Here is a 20790-nt window from a genome sequence, read left to right on the forward strand (position 1 = left end):
CTGATTCTTTGCAAATCAACTGACTGTTCTGGCCATGTGTAGCAACCTGCATTTTATTACTACCGAGTTTTGTTTTGGTGAGGGGGAGAGATCTGATGTTTTGTTTGGTTTGGAGGGTTTTTTTTGTTGTTTGCTTCTTATTTTCTTAAATAGAACTTACAGGTACTCGATATTCAATTATCTTCGGGTTTTTTAAGCAGCACAAGTTTACACTCTAGGGAGAAAGTATACATACCCATGTATGCAACTCTGTGAGCTGCCTAAACAACGTAAAACAAAACAACAAAACAATTTAAAAAAAAAAAAAGTATTGCATGCCAGTTAAAATATGCGGTGAAATCACATAAGCAACATGTATTCTCCTTTTCTTCGCGTGCAATTTTCAACTTCACAAAACCTAATCTATCTAGATACCACTTACAAAAGAGCAAACTGATCCCTGGGAAGCATTCCATCTTTCTTCAGCCTTCCATCAACCTGCCCTCTTCTTCACCGTCTGCACCAAACCAGCCGTACAGACTCAAGTACTCTGTCAACTGTTTCATTCATTTTGTCTTTACTCTCCCAAAATCTAGGTGCCCGATATTTTTTTCTTGTATCTTTTAATCTCTAATTCTCCATCACTAGACTATTAATACAATTCCATCCCAGGTCTTCCAAAACCATTCAATTGAGTAAAGAAAGGCTTTCTGTTTTAATATCAGGGGCTGGAACTAGGCAAAAAAAAATTACATTCCCTCAAGGTTTACCTTTGAGAAAAACTCACTGCTCAGCAACTACAAAAAAAGCAACGACAAAGTCCATATTAAGTTTAGGAAATAATTCTGAATAAATTACAATCATACATCCTTAACTGAAATGCAGTGTTCAGCTCTTGGCAGCCAGAAGGAGGTCTCCATGACCTCAGGCACACCCAGTGTATGGGAAGAGAGTAAGACAACCAGGACTATGAAATTTACAACCAGCATGCCACAAACATGTGAAACCCAAGTATTACTCACAAAATTAAGAGATACTATGTTTAATGTAAGATTGAAAAAAAGGAAGGATAAAGTTACTAAGAGAAAATCAAAATCTATACACACGTGCTCTATTTGGGTTTCTCCACAGTGGAAAATGAATTTAAGTAAGACAGCTTGTAATACAGTGTGTACTCCACAGTAACTTTTGGAAAAGCTGTACTTGGAGCTTATCTGTGTTTTTAGTTTGAAAGTCCATCTTGCAGCACCTTCAACACACACAGTGTAATAGCAGAGCAACAACCATGCCGTACTCACCGTTTCCCAGTTTCTGCAGTCAAGCCTTAGGACTCAAACCTTTGCACGCATTAGATATTCCACGTCAGAAGTCGGATGTGTTTCCTCACAACGATCCCGCACTAATGAGATCCGTATGGGGTCAGCCTGGCATTCTACATCCACATCACTGCCCACTCCACGTCGGCCATCTCACGTGAACGTAGCCTTTCTAGAACCAACAGCTAGCTTCTGCTGTCAGCAAGGGCACAGAGAACAACGGCTCGGTATCTCTCATGCTATCGGGACTAAAGGACGTCACATTAAACTACCAGGTGGCAAGTTAAAAAACCCAACTTCACATAAAACCAAACAAAAAATTTCATAGGTAAACTGGTGAAGGGTATTGTTGCAGGACTTGCTGAACTTCTGCGTTTGTGGTGTATTATTTACATTTACTTGGCAAAATTTCATGAACCTCAAGAACCTGAGCAACATGCTACCACCTTTGCCTGAGGAAGACCTTGAGCTGCAGGTTACTGCGAGTTGCGAGAGTATTTTGTGCACATTTCCCTATAACATGGCCATGATCTCCTACTCTTCCCTTCGCACTCATTGGACTATCAGCTTGCTCTCCCAAGAGTTGTTCTTATTTTGTCCAACAGTTTTATTTCTCATTTACATTTCTCTTTTTTTATTCTGCTGAAGGAAATACTTTAAAGAAAACAAACAGTATCCAAATTCTAGTTTCATACATGTTAAAATATCTAGAGTGACACAAGAGGAAGGGGAAAAAAAAAGGAGTTTCTTTAAATCGACGTCATTGATTTAAAGCAAATGGAGGGGATGAGGTTAATTCTTTGTTTTGAACTTAAGAGGAAAAATCAATGACAATAACTTTGACCAATCCATGCTTGAACAGCTGTATTAAACAACCTCCCTATAACTTTGGAAAGCACCTTAAACTACCAAGAGCAAACAGAGGGCAAAGTACTGCTAAACAAAGCATTGCTCAAAGTAGCTCAACTCCCATTCAGTTAAAACCAACCGTCGACAGTCCTGCCATGCCGCCGGAGCAGCACGGCCATCTCTGAACGCAGACTTACCCAGCTGCTTTCAAAGCCAGTCATACAGTTACCAACACAGGCAAAACCAGCTTTGAAAGTAATTGTCAACGTTGTGCATTTCATAGCAAGTTAGGCAGTTTTCTTCATTTCTTTCATGTACACCACTTCTTGGGAGAATTCACTTAAATCCACAGGAATTTCACTAAATCTAAATCCATTTTGACAAAGAAGCAACTTGAAAGTATGCTCAATTTTGCATTTGGCTTGATAGTATCTGAAAATTTATTTTCTGAAATGAAATTACCTTTTCTGCCTTCTTTTTTTTAGCATTATCTTGCTGAAGTCAGATGACAAGCTACCTTTTTATTAAAAAAGGAGCCCACTGTAACATTGACATTAAAAATTCAAATGCGTGTTATGAACATATGTTCAATATAATCTTGTTAAAATTTCAATTCGTAGGTATACAGTATAGTTAACATAACGCATCAAATATTTGGGTGGTCTTACTAGCATATAACAATCTCTTATAAAAATCTGTGAGGTGTATTACAAAAACATGAGTAAAACTGGAGAAAAATTATACTTAGATTTACTGCTACATTTGAACCACCAACCATACGCACTCACATCAGTGCAAGGGAAATCAACCACCACCAGTCTGGGACTCTTAACAGCCAGCAGTCACTGAACTGCAACCACATATGTCCGGAGAAAATGATTTATTTGCTTTATTGTGCCTAACGAATGCTACCCTTTCAGGAAAACCACACTGTAAACCAAATGGGGTATCCCACATCCTAACAAAGCATCTTAAATATGTTAAATAAAAATACAAGCAGCGTTACCTACAGTGCACCAAAGTCCTTCACAACACGCTCTTTGTCCCCTATCATTTAATTTCCTTCTATATTGTGAGGAAGAAGTCGCACCTCCTATGTATGACAACAACTGCAGACTGTACAGTTACTGCTCTTCAGACGATTGAGGAGGTCCATGACTCAGTTTTAAAGGCCCACATGACTGTGGGCTACCAAATCCTGCAGCTCCTCAGCAGGAGAGATTCTGAGAACAAACCCACAAATTTTTATATTTTACACCAAATTACAGTAAGCAACAGAAATCTTCCATGTGGCACAAACAAATTAAGCTATAAAATAAGAGACAAAGTATAGAGAACATTATCATGAAGAAGGTTGAGGTCTAAGGAGATTTTAAAAAAAAGCATTTCTCCCTGGAGACCAAACCAACCACCTTTGCAGCATAAATCCTCTGCTTCCACACACTTGAAATTCAGGATTTTCTTGCCAACATGGCAGAAATCTTTTTAATGTGGCAAGCAAGAGGGAACAAAGATGACAGAAGAATGAAATCCAATTTTTCTGGCCCATTATTACCAAAGCAGCAGAGAGTATTTTGGGGCCGAGGGATCTGTGGTGTTCCATTATTTGAAACATTACGCCAAACGAGGCTACACAGAATAAAACAAAGACAGATCAACCATATGTGTCCTTTTATACTGCATTTTAGACAAAAAGTACTTGGTATCAGACATTAGAAGCTAATAGCTTTTAGAAAAGAAACAAACTATAAGGTTCAATATAAAAAATTATACTGAGAAATTCTGGGAAATCTGTCTTCTCATCAGACATTTTGGTAATAAAAAAACCTTTATGGCAATTACAAAGCAAAATGAGTCAATAATAATTCTTCACATCTGGGTAGAACTGGGTAGTTTATTAGAATCAATTCTCAACCTTTCGTGGCTCTTGTGACAATAAACACCACTGACATGGAAGATGAACCCACGATGCTTCACAGGAATTCTAATAGCTCTTCATTCTTTTTAAACAAGAGAGTTTAATTTAGGAATTGCTTTTACGCCTGCCCTAAAACTTCTTACTCCTTTGTCATATTGGGCAAATATTAACTCCTCCTGATTTGCACAGGGCTTATTTTTGAACCATCACCCATTTCAGGGCAATCATCGTTTCTGAGCATTGCTAGGCAAACTTATCAGTGAAGGCAAACAGAACTCCAAGCAAATATTACTCATGTAGAATTTACAGCTAACAAGCTTTATGCATTTCATCAAAACTTCCACATTTAGCCAGAGCTCTTCAACTTGAAGAGGATATAAACACATTCTAGATTTAGCCCCCAAATCTGTACAGTATTGTCTCTAAGATTTTGCCTAATTCATAACGCAAATTTTTAGTTTATTGATGTCATAGTAAGTATTTAATCTTACTTCAATTAAAACAATAAAGGCACATATGCAAAACATAAGGGTATGCACAATGTCACTGGTTTTTCTTTTTATTTAGCTGTGGGCTACTGTTGCCCTTCTGGTACAGAGGAGTCACTCCGCAACACTGATTTTTTGCCAGTGGCCCTATCAACAAAAAAAGGTTCATACTATCTCAATACCCCTTCTCTTGTTGTACTAAAACCAGAAATTAATTTGCGTTGGACATTTTGAATTGGCAAAACCAAGAGCACGCATATGCTACCGCAGGGGCATGTACACTCCGTAATATTAAAACAAGAAAAACGAAAGCAAAGTAGTCTGAAGAGTCTTCCAGGTACCAGTGGAAGCAGCTTCCATCCGTTCCAAATAAAGCTACGTACTTTCTATTAATTTAAAACTAAAATTTACCTACTGGTAAAATTATAAAAATCGAAAACTTACCTGAATTGTAACTATAGGACAATGTAGAGTTGTCGAACTCGTGCAACATTAAGTAGTGTCTATTTACAATAAAATGTAGGTGACTACTTTTAACATTACAACACACGTGGTACTAACACGAATGGGAAGACAAGACGACTGAACTTAGATTTTTGGAAAAAAACCCTCTTACTGGCTGTAACAGTACTGTTCTGTTATTGTTAGGAGAAGGAGAATATGACTTTCAAAATCCCAGCTGATGCAGCAGTTGGATATGCACAAATACATTTACGTTATGAGTAGAAAGGAGGAAGCAAGAGCAAAGCCTAAGGTTTGCTACTCTAACTGGGCTGAAATGAGGAGAATGGGGGGAAATGTGGCAGTGCTCTTCCTTCCCGCCTGTATGCCACTCAGCACCAAAACATCCCACACTCCGTCAAATGGTATGAATTATTCTCCCAAATGGGGAAACAAAAGGAGCCAAGGATATCTCTGACTCCAGATTAAATATATGTTGACTGTAATTCAATTACAGCTTTTTAGCTACTATAGCTGTTTATAGCTTTCAGATTAGAAAATAGAATTCATGTCCTGGGTAGCATGCTAGGTGTTGCCTTCTATGTGTGAAAGTCTAAACCCACCCTTGAATTTTCTACTTACTTACGTATTATTACATTGTACAGTCAGACCTAAAAATTTTGCCTTCAGGGCAGATATTAACTGTACTAACCAACTTTTTCTAGTTAGTAATGCAGGCGTAGATAATTACAGCTTAACGAAATTCATTTTCAAATCTAAACCCAATAGCTCAACACTGTGGAAAACCCCATAAATGCTCTGCCATGGTTCACAAATGTGTGAGCTGTAATTAATATTATCGCATTTTTTCTGAAAATAAACCATCAAACCATGTGATTTCTTTTTATGCAAAAGAGTAACAGATGCAATGCTATAACATGCCCAGGAGCATTTTTTTCTAAATGCCTAAAGATTTCTACTTTTCTTTTTCACCTCTCACACTTTTGTCTGACTTTTCATTATTGTTCTCATTTTTCTTCCCTCCACTAGGTCAAAAATCAAGAACGAGAGGTGCAAGCCACGAATCGTTTGAACTTAAAAGCTGCAACAGTAAATCATCAGCTCAAAGTTCCTCCTAGTCCAGTATCACATCCCAACAGCAGCCACAAGTGGATGTCTAGACAAGAGTAAAACAAGAGGAGCACATACAATACTCTTCCAGCTGCCAACCGTTTTCAGCTTCAAGAATTTCCTACAGAGCTGCAGTTGCAGAAATACCCAAGTACTCTGCTGATACTCTTCGCTGTCAGGTCAGTGGTGACACGACTGCTAGAGATATGAAAATCAGCAGATGCGGTCAGATTATCTAGTCATTGGTAAGCTGACCTCCAGAGTTACAGCAGTCTCAAGTTCTTTGGTCACAGGATTCCTGCATACCCTTCTAAAGTGATTTTGCTGCTGTACCCCTATCCTCTACCCTATGATATCACTTCATCAACAGAGCAGCCAGTACTCATTTATTTTAAAAACAAAATGGAGATCAACTATTCTTACCGATGAGATCACTTCAACCTAGTGCTGGAGAGGGGGAAGTAAGAAAAAAAAACCCAACAAAAAACTATTTTAGCAAACAGGTATCTCCAAAAGACAGCAGCATGCCTGTAATTCTACATTCTATAAAACAGGATCTTGGGTTAGGGAGCATGACTGAAGTTTAATATAAAATTGATGTGCTAGACGGACTGAATAAAGCAGCCAGTGTGCCTCCAATTACAGGGGTTTTTTAATACCCTTTTCTGATACTTATCTACTAAATGATAATATTGAATGTTTTCTGTTGTTCCTTTTACCATTGTACGACACTTGTACCAACTCTGCAACTGGGCAGATTACTATGTGGACATATTTGCTCAAAAGAAAAAGATGACACCTGCTTTCAATTCTGCTGACATAATTTTATCATTGTAGTGATAAAACTAAGAACTTATTAAATTCATATTCTGAGGGTCGGGGGCTTTGTAACAGAAAGAAGTTCAATGCTTTTGAAATAATTAGAATCTGATGATTTTATTTAACGTATTTACTGTATGAGCGTTCAAACATTTGATTCTGCTGCAATACAAGATTCCATATAGGAGGCCATTCTAAAAAAATTTCACATTTTCTGTTTCCCTTCCATGAACCACACTTTACACTTCTGCTGTTACTGAGAAATGCATTAAAGGCAAGTCACATGATTTCCCTCATGTCAACAAATGATGGCTCAATTAGGCAGATAAGAATCTACAGCCCTCAGCAGAAACTCTCTTCAGCCCATTCTCAGCAGTATGAAGAAGCACTTAGGGACAGCACTACTTCTGGGGAATGAATACTTGCTACCCTTTATACACAGATGCTTATTGAAAATTTCTCTTTTTCTTCAAAGAAAATTGCATCTTTCATGTTGTTGAAAATTTCCAATCACTTATACTTCCTAAATTTTTTTTCTGCATTCAGCTACAGCTCATGATTGAAATCAGTAAAATGGTGAGGAATTTTAATTTTAGCACACTGCTCTAGTAATTCTAAATCACCTCTTGGTAATAAGGTGTCAACACATAAATGAGTAAGAACTCTCAAGTTTTGACTCCAGTCCTCAAAAGAGAGGGAAATTCATACATAAGGATGAAATTCATTCTTACCTTACTTTGCCGTGATCAAGTGTCTTAAGAACTCCATACACAAAGAGTGCTAATGATAGCAAGTCCAGCTATAAATACCAATATTCTCCTGGGTGCGCTCAGTGGATGAAAAGTTTGTTTCTGCTTCACTCCAGTTACTCACACCATCCTCCGTGTCCACTACCTGCCATTGTTTTGCTGAATTTCGTAATTTCAACCCCACTGCTAAGAGAAATTATTAAAAATACTGTGGTCTCTCACTTCAGGCTATGCAGAGCAAGCGAGACAGAATATTCAGTACCTCCCTTCTTTCTCCCATTTCTTCAATTTGTCTTGTTCTTCAAGATTTTATGACTCTTTATAATGCTTAGCCTTTACTTTTTCACAAAACACCTCAATGTTGTTCAGCACCAATTATACTCCATATGGTCTTAAAAAGACATGTTCAGAGGCATATGCTGAGGCATATTTCATGCTAAATACTGTTAACTGCTGTTCCCCACCATTTTCAAATTTGCAGGAAAGTATTGTTATATTGCATCTGGCAATAGCATTGCTGGCAAAAAAATATTAGCAGCAGTGGCATTCCGCAGAACAACTTCAGTAACTTCAGCATAAAAAGTGGTAACAAGACACATCTCATCTACAGCTCTTCCAAGGGCTAGACACCATTATCCACGTACTATGTGTGGGAAACCTTGTGACTGAGGAAGGGCTTTGCAGTTATCTATGAATTATAAGGGCTGACTATGCTGATATTTATGGTGAATATTATGGCCAGGTATTTATTAAATTACTTTGCCTGAGCAGCTACATTCTTTAGAAACATGAAAAAACCCACATGGTCCTTAACCAACATAGTCCTGCCAATAAAAAACTTTGGTGCGAGTACGATTCGTCTGGGAAGCATAAGAGCATTGCTGCTGGTATAGCAGCTGTTGTAAACTGTCTGCACATTAGGCTGCTTATGCCAGAGAGAAGTGTAAATCCCCAGGAGGGTTTGCCACAGCAGCTGCATCAGCAAAATCCTTCTATTGTGGACAAAAATCTAAGTGCCCTTAGCTTTTAAGTCAAACCTTTGCAAGGATTAGTACCGGTGGTTTTATCTTGTTCATATTGCTGAAATGATGATTCATTAGTCAAACCCTACTTGCTACCATGAGGGTCTGGATATGCCTTAGAAAGAAATAGCATCTACCTCTGTATCTCCAACTTAGAATTTTTTTTCTAAAACAGCACTCATTACTAATTCAGAGAACTTAGAATTTCCTCAAGTATTCTATCTTTAATTAAAGGAAGAAGAAACAAAAAAAGGAGGATCATCTTTCTTTTGACCAACCCGGACCATCCGAAGCGCATCCACCAAGCAGGTGACCCAGCGCACTGCTGACTGAGCGTTAGCCCTGAGACTAGAAGGATTAAAGCCATACCACAAACCTGCGCACCCCTGTCTTTAAGGCACAGCTCTGTTCTTTAAAAAGAGACTTGGAAAACACCACAAAGGTCTCAACTAACGCAGATGTGCCCCGATTAAGGGGAAAGGTCTTTTCCCATGTTACAATCCAGGATCTGTCTTATCTCCCATAGCCTCTTTCGAATGAACTTCCAGAGCCTGTTTTTCAAATCAGTCAATTCCTGTTTCAGATAGACCCAATTACAAACCAGGCTGGCGGGACACAGCCCTTCTGCCTCCTTAAGGGCTAGAGAATCTAGCCCAAAGTTGTAAAAAGCCCAATCTGCGAGGCATACTATTAACACGTGCGTTACCACTGAAAACCTGTGCAGAAGCACTTCTGCAAAATACTTTTTTCACTCAAAGTACACAACTGCTAAGCGCAACGCAGGATGCAAATTCACTTGACACATATTTTTTAGGATACCGATCGGTTATGCCGTAAAAATATTTTTACTTTTTAAAATGGTAACTGTTACTTGTAGACTCAAAAAGTAGCCTTCAGGTTCGTGCCCTGCTTGCAACCCCCGCTGTTTCAAAACATCTGTAGTCAACAGTGCAGATGAGCGCCATTCAGCACACTTCAGTTTCTGAGCCGGGAGGAAGCATATAGGAATCCCCTTGCGCTACACATATATATTTTACCATTCTACGATTTCAGTGCAAACGTTACTGGCTTTGAAGGAACAAGCACAAACGTGATCATTTCAGAGTGCTCCTTTTAAAGCAAATCATTAACCGTAACTTCTTGAAAGAAAAATAATTTTGTATTTAAGCAACCGCACCATCCCTATTACATACGTAAACTGTAAACGAAACTTCAGACCAGGTAGCGGCCTACTATAAATAGCTTAACTTGGCTTTCAAGTTACACACATGCACAGAGTTTTTGCTGTTAAAAAAATTAACCTTCACGTAAAACAGAGCACAATTGCTGTGATATTTATATGCGGTTCTCAACGTAGCAGTTGATGAGATAGACACAGCGAATACACATTCCAGGGTTATGCAGACTACAGCATCTCCACGTGTTAATGAACCAAGCCCCTTCAGAAGGAAGGTGGAACCCCAAGTTTCCGTCAGCTGTACACAGAGTGATGACCACCAATTTATTACAAATTTGGGTAGTCAGCATCCAAATAGGTAAGTTACCTCAAATGAGAAATATTCACAAATGTCAAGTTTTAGTCTTCAGAACAGTCTTAAATTAATGATTCTCTTTAAACCTAATCAGAGAAGCACTGAAATGAAAAAAGAGTCAAGACAGAACCAATACTGTTTCAGTCAGAGCCCCTAACTCCTCGATTTGCTGGTGCTTTAGTTTTGAGATTTTGCTCTAACAAAGTTGACATGGTAACAGACAAAATTCTGTGCTCTCAAAGAGAGCATCTAATAAAGACTGACATGCAAGAGGACCTGCAGAAAAAATTTCCCTTCAAATTGACTCATCTCACCCCGCAGAGTATGAAGGCTTCCCTTTTTAATTTACATTTAAATAGTGTCTTAAGGCTGCCCAGACTTTACATATGATTTGAGACTCAGGGTCCCCAAAGGCAGAGGCATCTGGGAGCAGAGGTCTCGGCAGCGGTCTGTGGGCGGCACGGCGCGTCCCCGGCCCCAGTGGCAGAGCTGGCCGGCGAGCGCCTCGTCTCCCCGCTCCCCGCTCTGCTACAAAACCCCACTCAGCCTCCACGGACAAGTAGCTTGCAACCAAGAGCATTTCAGCAGATTTACCAATTCTACTAATGAAATTAAAGCATGCCCTTACCCCTCTTCTTCTCCCTCCCTAAAAAGAAATATATTTTAAAAAGGGTAACGCAATCACAACCATTATGTCAATTAAAATTTAAATGCTGAGTTTATCTCTGTAGGTATCTGTCAAATGCAAAGCGCACACAACATCTTTGGAGTAATAATGATGTTTTATCATTTTAATAACAAACACTTTGAAAAAAATCCCTAAAGTGTACCAGTTGGGGTGGTCTGAATTAACAGTAGCTTGATAGCCCAAGGGTAGCAAAAATAGATTGAGCTACCAAATTTCATAGTAGTTATAGCAGCTGTCTTCTTGCCTCAGGGAACCTGGGTATTTAACAAAGCAGACAGCTTGGCATTGGCATCTGATTAGTAGTGTGGGTATTGTTGGACAGAATACGCGCAGTTCTATTGTTTCACTGTTTGATTAGGAATTTGGAGAGCTATGGCATCATTTAGCTTTTATAGCTAGCTTCTGCATGTTCACTTACAGGTACTATGAGAAGATATTTTCTCATTTATCACTTGCTGCAAGTAGGGAATATCGTCTTGAGCACGATCAATGAAACATGACAGGATTTAAATGTCAGGGTCAGTTGCCTCCCCGCTTCTGTGCCAAAATTTTGTTGAACCAACTGCACAAGTTTTTCTAATTGGGGAGAAAAGTGAATAAGGTGAAACCCTGTTCCTCCCTTAACACACGATACAAATTACTCAGAATTTAAAATCATTTTAAAATGTCGTTTATTCCAGTTTAACTTTACACGGGGAAATTTCTCTTCACAAAAGAAGTCTCAGAGAAAATACAGCTGTTGGGGTTTCTGGAAGAGGGGGATCGATTTTTATTTTTCTAATCCCACAGTAAACCTGACAATTTGGGTAACCACTGGGGGTAAGAGAATCTTCGGTTCAAACCCGATCTGCTCAATGGTAAAAATCTTAGTTAACATGCTTTATCTAAAAAGGCTTGATCTTGGGGAATAACCTTAGCACAAACAACAATATTACTCTGAGGTTTGCGTTTGAACTTCATACAGCCAAAAAGACCCCCCACGTGGCTCTTCTCTCTTTCATTCTTTAAGTATACATCACAAATTATTGGTGCTTGTTGGCAGAGTTCAAATCACTGAACTCATTGCAAATAGTCTACTTCAGCTAGAAGTACATTCTTTTACTCTATCAAATCCATCTGAGGTAATAAGACTTGATGTTTTATTCAACAGAGCTGAGGAAAATTGTTGCACAATAGGTTAATTCAAAATGGCAGCATAGAAAATGCATCTGTCAGTGGGGATCAAATTACAGGGCAAGCTCCTCTCAATGCTTAGAAAAACAAGTCTGCAGTTCTACAGATTATGTGCATGTGTGTGTTTAAAGGGGTGGGAAAGGAGCTAAATATCTGAGCTAACCTCCAATTAAAGTCAATCATAAAAACAGCCAATTTAATGAGGACGGATTTCTTTGGGTAATTATAACACCAACCACTTTTTTTCTCCCTCTCTTTTAAATCTGTAATTCTGCCTTCTTGTTATTGCTTGCTTTGTCATTAATCGCCTCAGGAACTTGATTTCCTAGCAACAGACTCTGCCACCAAACATTTGGCTCCCGTTCAACATTTTCTTTGTGAAAAATGGCACTGCTATTGCCGCCTGGCTGTTGCAGCTAGACTGGCTGTGTAAGTGCTCTAATAATGCATTCTTCTAAAAAACACCCCCCACACACCAAAAAAAAAAAAAAAAAAAAAAAATCACATGATAAAAGGAGCGATGACTGAGCTTTGCTAATTACTGCGCTGAAGAAGCCTATCTGCAATTTAAAGGCTACTAGGGTAGGAGGAGAATGACAGGAAAGGAAACGTGTATATTCTTCACATAAATAAATGTAATTTATAACAGAGGTGAACGTTTAGAAACAGATATTTTTACGATGTTACATTTTCATTAATTTTAAATTACGGAAAAAGGAGATTAGAATCTTTCTGGAAAGTTGATGATGTGTTTTTCTGCATAAAGTACAAAGCGCTCACTTTCAAAGAACGATATCTTGACGATCAAACTTTGCAAAAAATAAGACAAAAAAGTTTCGAATTCACTTTTCTACATGAGTTACTTGAGAAAACACTGGCAAAATTGTCTATGCCTGATAAGTTATACCTGAAATAGCAGCATAATACATGCCACATCATAAATACATCACAGCATGATGTAACGCACGCTGGTACTTACTAGACAAAGCTCTTTTTTGCACGTTGATAAAAGAAATAAAGCTGTAAATTCCTGTATTTACGAGAGAGAAAGTACTTTTGCCATATTCATTTTGGAAGCGAGTCAACGGCAGATTTGCTAACTGGTTAGATAGCGAGTCTATCATCTCCACACAACAAATGGGTCACGCTTCAGCCCAACCCCCAGAACACCCAGTGCCTCAGGATGGTGGCTTCCAGGACGATGACCTTGTCCCAGGCCAGCAAAAAAGACCACAACTAACTGTTGCTAACTGCAGCTTCTTCTGGATGGTTAAGACATTCAGAATGGTCTTTTCCTGGCCATAAAATCTATTCGTTACTGCGAGAAAGAGTTCTGCATGTCCAGTGGCATACATGCTGACACCAGAGCGCTATGGCAAGAGTTATTAACGCCAAAAAAAGCTCTTTCAGAGTTATTCAAACAAATGCCTTTTTTAGGGGGTATTTTGATTCCTACCAGTGTCTATGTCTCTCGTTTTGCATGGTGCACACACAGACCTAGCACATCTCAAAGCAAAAAAAGCTATCACAATACATTGTAAATTATCATAGTCATCATAGCAGTAAATTACAATAAAAATGCCTTCATTGAATATGCCTCTGAAAGGAGGAGACAGCACAAAAGAAATTTCATTTATACTTACATTGTTATAATAATCAGCGTTTTTTCTCAAGCAGAATGGCCAAACCCCATGTAAAATACTGTAGAATGTTATTTAAGCTTTGCTACACATTGCTGACATCAAGCTTATGTTTTGACAGATTCATGTTGAAACCAGATAATTCCGCCATCAAGCCCACTACACCACCACAGTATCTCTCTGCTTCGACAAGCACTTAGGCATTAAAAGAAAATAAATATAGAAGTATCACAGTAGTTGTTGAAATGTACCAGGGCGGTTGGACTTTTAAAAGCTTCTCCTTCAGCAGACCAGTGTTCATGGGGTTCATCATGGCATGCCACAACACATGGCATTTCCCACTCGAAACTCAACCTAAGACCAGAATACCTGCTCTTGATAAGAGCTGTCACGAACACCAAAATAAATTACACTTGCCATTACCTTTGTAAACACAGAAGAGATGCTGATGGTGGTGGATGTAATTTAACTGCGGGCTAACAAATTTTAAAAGTATTAGAAAATTCTATACTTAATGTGGTACAACTGAAGAGCATCGCCACTGAGAAATTTCTATCATTTGCTACCTGGAAGCAGGAGAAGAGAATGGTTTAAACTTTTATGGATTGTGAAACAACAACAGCCCATGCAAAGCTGACTGAGTGAAAGTGTTACCTACTCTGAAGATAAAAGGTTGTATGGCAATACTGAAAGTGAGCAACCCAAAATTCAGCTGCACACAAATAGGTCTGAGCGCTACAAAAAAGCTTCATTGTTCCTCTACTTTCTACCTACAACAGGTAGCACAGGAGTTGAAGCTTTCAGGCACTGTAAATTCAAAAAGCAAATATACAAGATCACGATGCATAAAGTACAGCGTAAAAATGGTCCCACATCTCTTTAATGAACACAGAAAAGCAGGAGCATCAGCAATGCCGTACCTGTATGAAACAGCTAGGCAAGGAGTCTACATTGATACTCATGAGAAAAAAAACTTTGAGAGGCATCACTTCTAACACCAGCTTTTTAAGTACACAAACTATATCCACAAAACACAAATTCAAATATAGTCCCTGAACAACAATGTACTACTCTCCTTTGTACAGAAAAGAGACAAGCTTTTTATTAAAGGAAGATCTGCTCGTGCTTTGGGAGCTGCTTAACTGATCCCTTCTAAGCTAAGATTCCAGTTACTTACTGGGAGAGAACCTAACAGCACTCGGTGCTGCCACTTCATGTGCTTCGTAAAGGAAAGTATTTAAGAAAAAAGAAAAAAACCTCCAAAGCACAGAAAGAACTATCAATAACACATTTATTACTTCAGCACCAAGATAAAACCAGCATCAAACAACAGTGTTTCACTCACCTAATGCCTCCAACTGCAAACATTAAATCAAGGCAGGTGCTGGACTAAAAGACAAATCGAGTAAAGCTAAGTAACTGGCAAAGGTAAGGATGGCTAACTGGTACACAGGAAAATACACACCTGTGAAGCACCAAACTTGTGGCAAGAATGTTCCAATACAGGCAGAAAGATAAAATTCAGCTGTCTATGAGCAAGCAGTATCAGTTGTCACAGAGTTAAGTTTTCACAAGGTTAAGTGCAGCTTTTAATGAGGAAAGCATCTTCTCCTTTTCCATTTTCTTCTCATTATGAAAGGACAAGTGCAAAATTCCTTACCACACAGGTGCTCAAACGACAACTAAAATTCTCTGCAGTTTTTCTGCTCTCTTAAGCAACTGTTATCAGCAGATTATTTTTGTTATTCAAAAACATTCACAATAAAAATATATTTGAATTCCAGGCCTTATTAGGATATGATAATTAATAGCGATATACTATAAGTTGCATTAAAAATGTTGAAACGTTTGTGTGCAACGTAAACTGAGTAGCAGCAGCTCTCAGATTTCAGCTGGCACTGAAGACACCGATGATCTTAAAAATCCCACCACAGAACACAACCCAAAGACCTCATAGCCCAATACATGTTATGGAATTCTTAGAGATGTTTACATAAGTAAAGTACTACCATTACTTTACTAAATGTCTCTGCAAATCATACAAGCAAGGTGCGCAAATATGGAGTTTTATCACCTGAGTTTCTAAGATGTGACTGTAGCACTTAAGAATTTTAAAATGCAACTCCTGACAGAAATCACAGATTCACAGAAAAAAAGAAGAAAAAAAAAAAAAAGAAAAACCACATACACACACAACACACACAACTTAAGGTTATTTTCATGTCAGGTTGTGTTCCATTCACAATTTCAGAGACAATAAGACAACATTTAATGTTATCATAACTCTCAACTTATTCTGAAGTAAGGGAAATGTCTGAGGAAGAGACATTTTCTAGCCCCAGTAGGAACGAAATAAAATCCCTCACAGTGAATTCTAATCAGACACCAGCAGCACAGCTAGCTGATCCACAGCGAAATGAATATGACAGACTGGAAGATATGATGCCAATGGTTGAAATTACTGCAAGTATATGAATTACATCTGGAGAAGGAAAAGAAATTGCATAGAGTTTGACAGTACATGTAATCTACCTTAAATGATACAAAGTCGAGTCATTTTAAAGGATTAAAATACACCTTTAAAGTTTACCATCTTTGAGAAAGCTGGGGCAGCCTCTGTAATTTGCTTCTATTTGCGATTTACAGGGTCCTATTCTTTGCTAATCTTTCTCCAATTTGTCTGCCGGATCTGATTACCAGATGGCTAAAATAAACGTATTGTGTTCATTCATGGTAACAGAAGTTGTCTTTAAGGGTTCTGTCATGGCTTCGCTATCTTTTCCTTTGTACCTACTCCTCCCTCTGTGAATTGATTAGATTTCAGAGCTAAGTTTCATCTGAGGGCCATTCTGCTGAATGCTGCATTGAAAAGCATATTATCTACTCTAGGAAGCACATAGAGATGACCACAGGATATCACAGACCTGTCCTAAAGCAACAACTGCCTCACTCTGCCAAGAAAATTGATTGTTTGATAATCTCAAGGCACGGATTTCCAGAATAAGTATCTGTCCCTAACATACATTCTAATGCAACCCAAGAAATAGGTGGAAGTGAGCAAGTGAAAAGCAGCATATGCACAGCACAAAGCCAGGGGAGGTAAACAAGACTAAAGCAAAGACAGACAGGTACGCAAATTCATGACTCCGAGAGCTACCCTGTACCACAGGAGTGGTAACTGTTCACTACATGGCTTTGGTTACTCTGGTAAACCGCTACAAACTTGCAAGTAAAGAAGCTAAATGAAAGAAAAGGGTATGAATGCGTTGTAGTGTGAAGAAATAGGTACGGTTCTACATATTGTCTCCTTAAGTAAAGTTATACACGCAATCTGTAATCTGAAGTGGTGACGCCATCCTAGAAATCTCTTCAATGAACCCATCCTTCAGTGCTTTTGCTACCGGTGTAAACCAGGTTCTTTACCCAACAGAACTCCTGCAATCAGATGTTCCCCTAATCTGAACTCCATTTTGCAACTATCTAATACGATCTATTAGCACTTCAGTGTTATTTATTCACCCATTAACATATGCACATCTTGGGTTTTATTTTCAGTTTAGTACAGTAATTCCCTTGTCTCCCAGTCAAAGCTTGTATGTTGTACAACTGGCATCCAAAGAACAGCTTTTAATATATATGAAAACCAGTGTAGTGAATCACCTAGTCAAAATTTAAGCGATCAAACCGACTGAACACAGAAGAGTGGTTTCAGAACTGAAATAAGATGAAGGCTGTATCTTAAAAAGCCCAAACCTGCTTTTTATCTTGCAGGGTTTCTCACTTTTCCTGAAGCATCTCCACTAAGTTTAATTTTTCTAAATTGTATATTGGAAGTTTTGTTGGTGGAATTATATATAAGCATGGTAAAATAAATGAAAAACCTCCAAAACTTAGTGCAGTATAGCTTTTGGTAACAGGAGTCATTCTTCTTCCTTATTTAAACTATACTCTTGGCCTTTCAATATTTTTTGAGCCAACAGCATTAATTCCTAAGCATGGCATTTGGAACAGACTGAGATATAATTATCAGAAAATAAAAAACTCCAAACACCAGCAAAAAAAAAAAAAGAAAAAAAAAGAAAAGAAACAAATATGAGTAGACAATACACCTATGTATTTTTTTTAACCACAGCATAAACATATGGTCATAGCGGTGGGAGTATTTTCTTTGTATACAGAGAAGGTTGTAAGGATTTTTTGACAGTTACAAAGGGGCAGTCTTGGCCGTACAGAAAGATCAATAACAACCATGTAAAGCCTACAGCAGTGCACACTAACAGGCTGTAGGAAACATTAACACTAGCTAAAAGAAATAACTGTATTTTCAATGAACTTGTTCCTCCTGGATAATCAATTTTTTACACTTCTTACCAGCTGTTCCCACATAGCTCAGGTAGCGGAATGGAAGCAGCTGTCATACAGAATCCATATATTACATGCATGTTATGAGGTTTTCATCTGTCATAGATGTTTTTTGTTCACTAATTTTGATCAGTCGTATCAACTTGAGAGCAAGAAGGAAACAAATTCACCACTTCTATTTAGGCAAGATTTAATCTACACAAATACGCTAATCTGGCTTGATTCATTCTGGATGGTAAAATAAAGAATACTAATTGTGAATCTACTAATGCCCCATCCTCAAAACCCCTTTATTCCAGAAGTAAAATTTCATCATTAAAATCAGTTTGCCCCACCGCCCACATTCAAGAGATTTGTCACAATCATTGTTTCTGAAATATTGAGTTATAAGGTGCCGTAGTAATTACTATGGAATAAATAGCAATTAGGATTGTTCACACAAATAAGCTCAAACTGTTTGCAGTGAATAATTATGCTAATAGTGTTTTTCTACATAATTTGTGCATCCTTCACAACAATTTACTAGAAAATGTGAAATGTAAATTTGATGCACTACTACAAAAGCTCTGAAAATGTTTAGTTCTTACGATTTTATCCCACTAATTTAAGAAAGCACACAACTAAAACATACTTCTGCATTTGTACATTTAAATCCGAAGAAATCAAACTAGGCTGAAACTGAAGCAGTCATTTTCTTTCATTGTATTCCTATGAAATCATCCTAAACCATACACAGCAGACATGCACATTGCTTGAACCTCGCAATGTATAACAGAAAGTTTAGCAGTTTGAAAGAAGCTGAACTTACTGCTATATAGTAAACTTTGGCCTTTTCCACCAACTTCCAGTTCTTTTCCAAATCAAGATGCTTTTCCTTCTTATAGCAATTAGCAGCAGCGAGGTTAGCTACAAGAGACCTGAAAGTGATTAAAAACCAGGTATTAGATCCTCTTTAACTAACATGACTGCAAATTTCTCACAAACAACGTTTCTCAAAGGTCATCAAAGATACTAATGAACATAAAAACAACTAAGAGCACCATACAAGACATACTTTGTCTGACCATTTCATAATAATATTTAAATAATACATTTAAAATAATACATTTAAAATCATACATTAAATACAACTTAAATTTAAACCACACATGAACACACTATGTAGTTCATGTAACCTATCATTATTATACTGTTCACATTCCTTCATTTGCTTAGAATCAACCTTTGCTGCATTTTGTGATCAACTCCCTCTGTACAGTATAGCATCTGCAGATTTCACTAGAACTCTTCCAAGTACCTCACACCGCAAGGGAAATAGCCACTCCAGTTTACCTTCTGAAAACTGTTTTCCCTCACTAGAACCAAGAAGTTTTCCAAAGAAGAGTTGATTATTTAATAAAGGGGTGGTTTGCAAGTTTTCTTCCCCCCGTTGGGTTCCTATTTTCCTTTAGCAAATGACAAAGGGTTGCATTGCTACTTTTAGATGATGAATTGTTAAAAAAGAAAACCAACAACAAAAAAAAACTCAAAACAACAAACCCCAAAACCCCAACCAACAAACCAACTTCGTTTTTGGTTTTACTGGAAAACTACCAGAAACCCATTTGTACTTCATTCTTTCCTAATAAGTTACAACACAAGCCATGGGACACAACTTCCATTAGCAAGAACAAAAATACTTGTATCCCGTTTACTTCGTGACATGTAAGATACATTCTACCTGAAATCCTCCTCTTCAGCCGTTCAGTTCAGCCTTACGAAACACACAAGTTGCAGATGTACTCCTAAAAACAGGTCGTAAAAAGATGGCTATGCACTAGCTCTCCACTCTGGCTATCATGACCAAATCCTTCCTATGTAATTATATTATGAGAATGTTTAATAACATCCAATATTTAGAGAAAGGGCTGTGGGGAAACAGACATTTCCATGTGGGCATACAGAGTTTTAAATTTGATTTTCAAGCTTTAATAGTCATAGGATGCACCTTTAACGTTAACACACCACAGTTTTGTGATATTTAATTACCTTAGCCATGTAAATAATGTGTAATTACACATAAAAAATATGGCTATTGAAAACTTTTACCTTCTGCAGTGTGCATACAATTCATCTGGTAAGTATCATCCTTTTCCATATAAATGCCACTACAATTCAGAGACAATGGGTCAGAGTGAATTGCTGATCTGCTTCTACTAAGTTATGCTTCTCCTCCAGACCAAGACCATGTACAGGTGTTTGGAGGAAAGTGAACTAGGGATTCCTGAAAACTCATTGTACCTCAGAACAGCATCTTTCCTCTATCACCATTTTCCTTTATCCTATTCAATGAAAACCAAACAATACCCCAAAAGAATCTCTTAAGACAACAGCAACGAAGTCTCCCTGTAAACTTCTTGAAGCACTCGTCATGGACAATCCCTTAAGGTAAACTCATCAAGAATATAAAAATTAACACAAAAAATTAAGACTAACTTTTTCCATATGTATCCAAATACATAGCACAGTTCTGTGTCATTTCACCCCAGGAATGTTCTTGGGGCTCATCTCTTAAATTTTGAAGCCAATGAGAACAAATGTAAATTTGGAAAATTTAATAAATAAATAAATAACTAAAAATTTAAAAACAAACAGACCAAGCCTCTGTGGCAGTACAAGTAACAGGGCAAGAAGTTTCACTCTT

The 20790-nt window shown here is 37.9% G+C and overlaps 1 protein-coding gene across 4 annotated transcripts in view; it reads right to left on the minus strand.

Annotated features, from left to right (window-relative positions):
- Positions 1–20790, minus strand: part of ADK (adenosine kinase) — a 299689-nt gene that overhangs the window by 132157 nt on the left and 146742 nt on the right. For all 4 annotated transcript variants that reach the window (XM_056350951.1, XM_056350952.1, XM_056350953.1 and 1 more), the window contains exon 6: positions 18916–19024. In XM_056350951.1, the coding sequence (XP_056206926.1) occupies positions 18916–19024 (109 nt within the window). The remainder of the gene's footprint in view (positions 1–18915; positions 19025–20790) is intronic.

The sequence above is a fragment of the Falco biarmicus genome, chromosome 9 (genome assembly GCF_023638135.1).
Source record: "Falco biarmicus isolate bFalBia1 chromosome 9, bFalBia1.pri, whole genome shotgun sequence".
Lineage (NCBI taxonomy): Eukaryota > Metazoa > Chordata > Aves > Falconiformes > Falconidae > Falco > Falco biarmicus.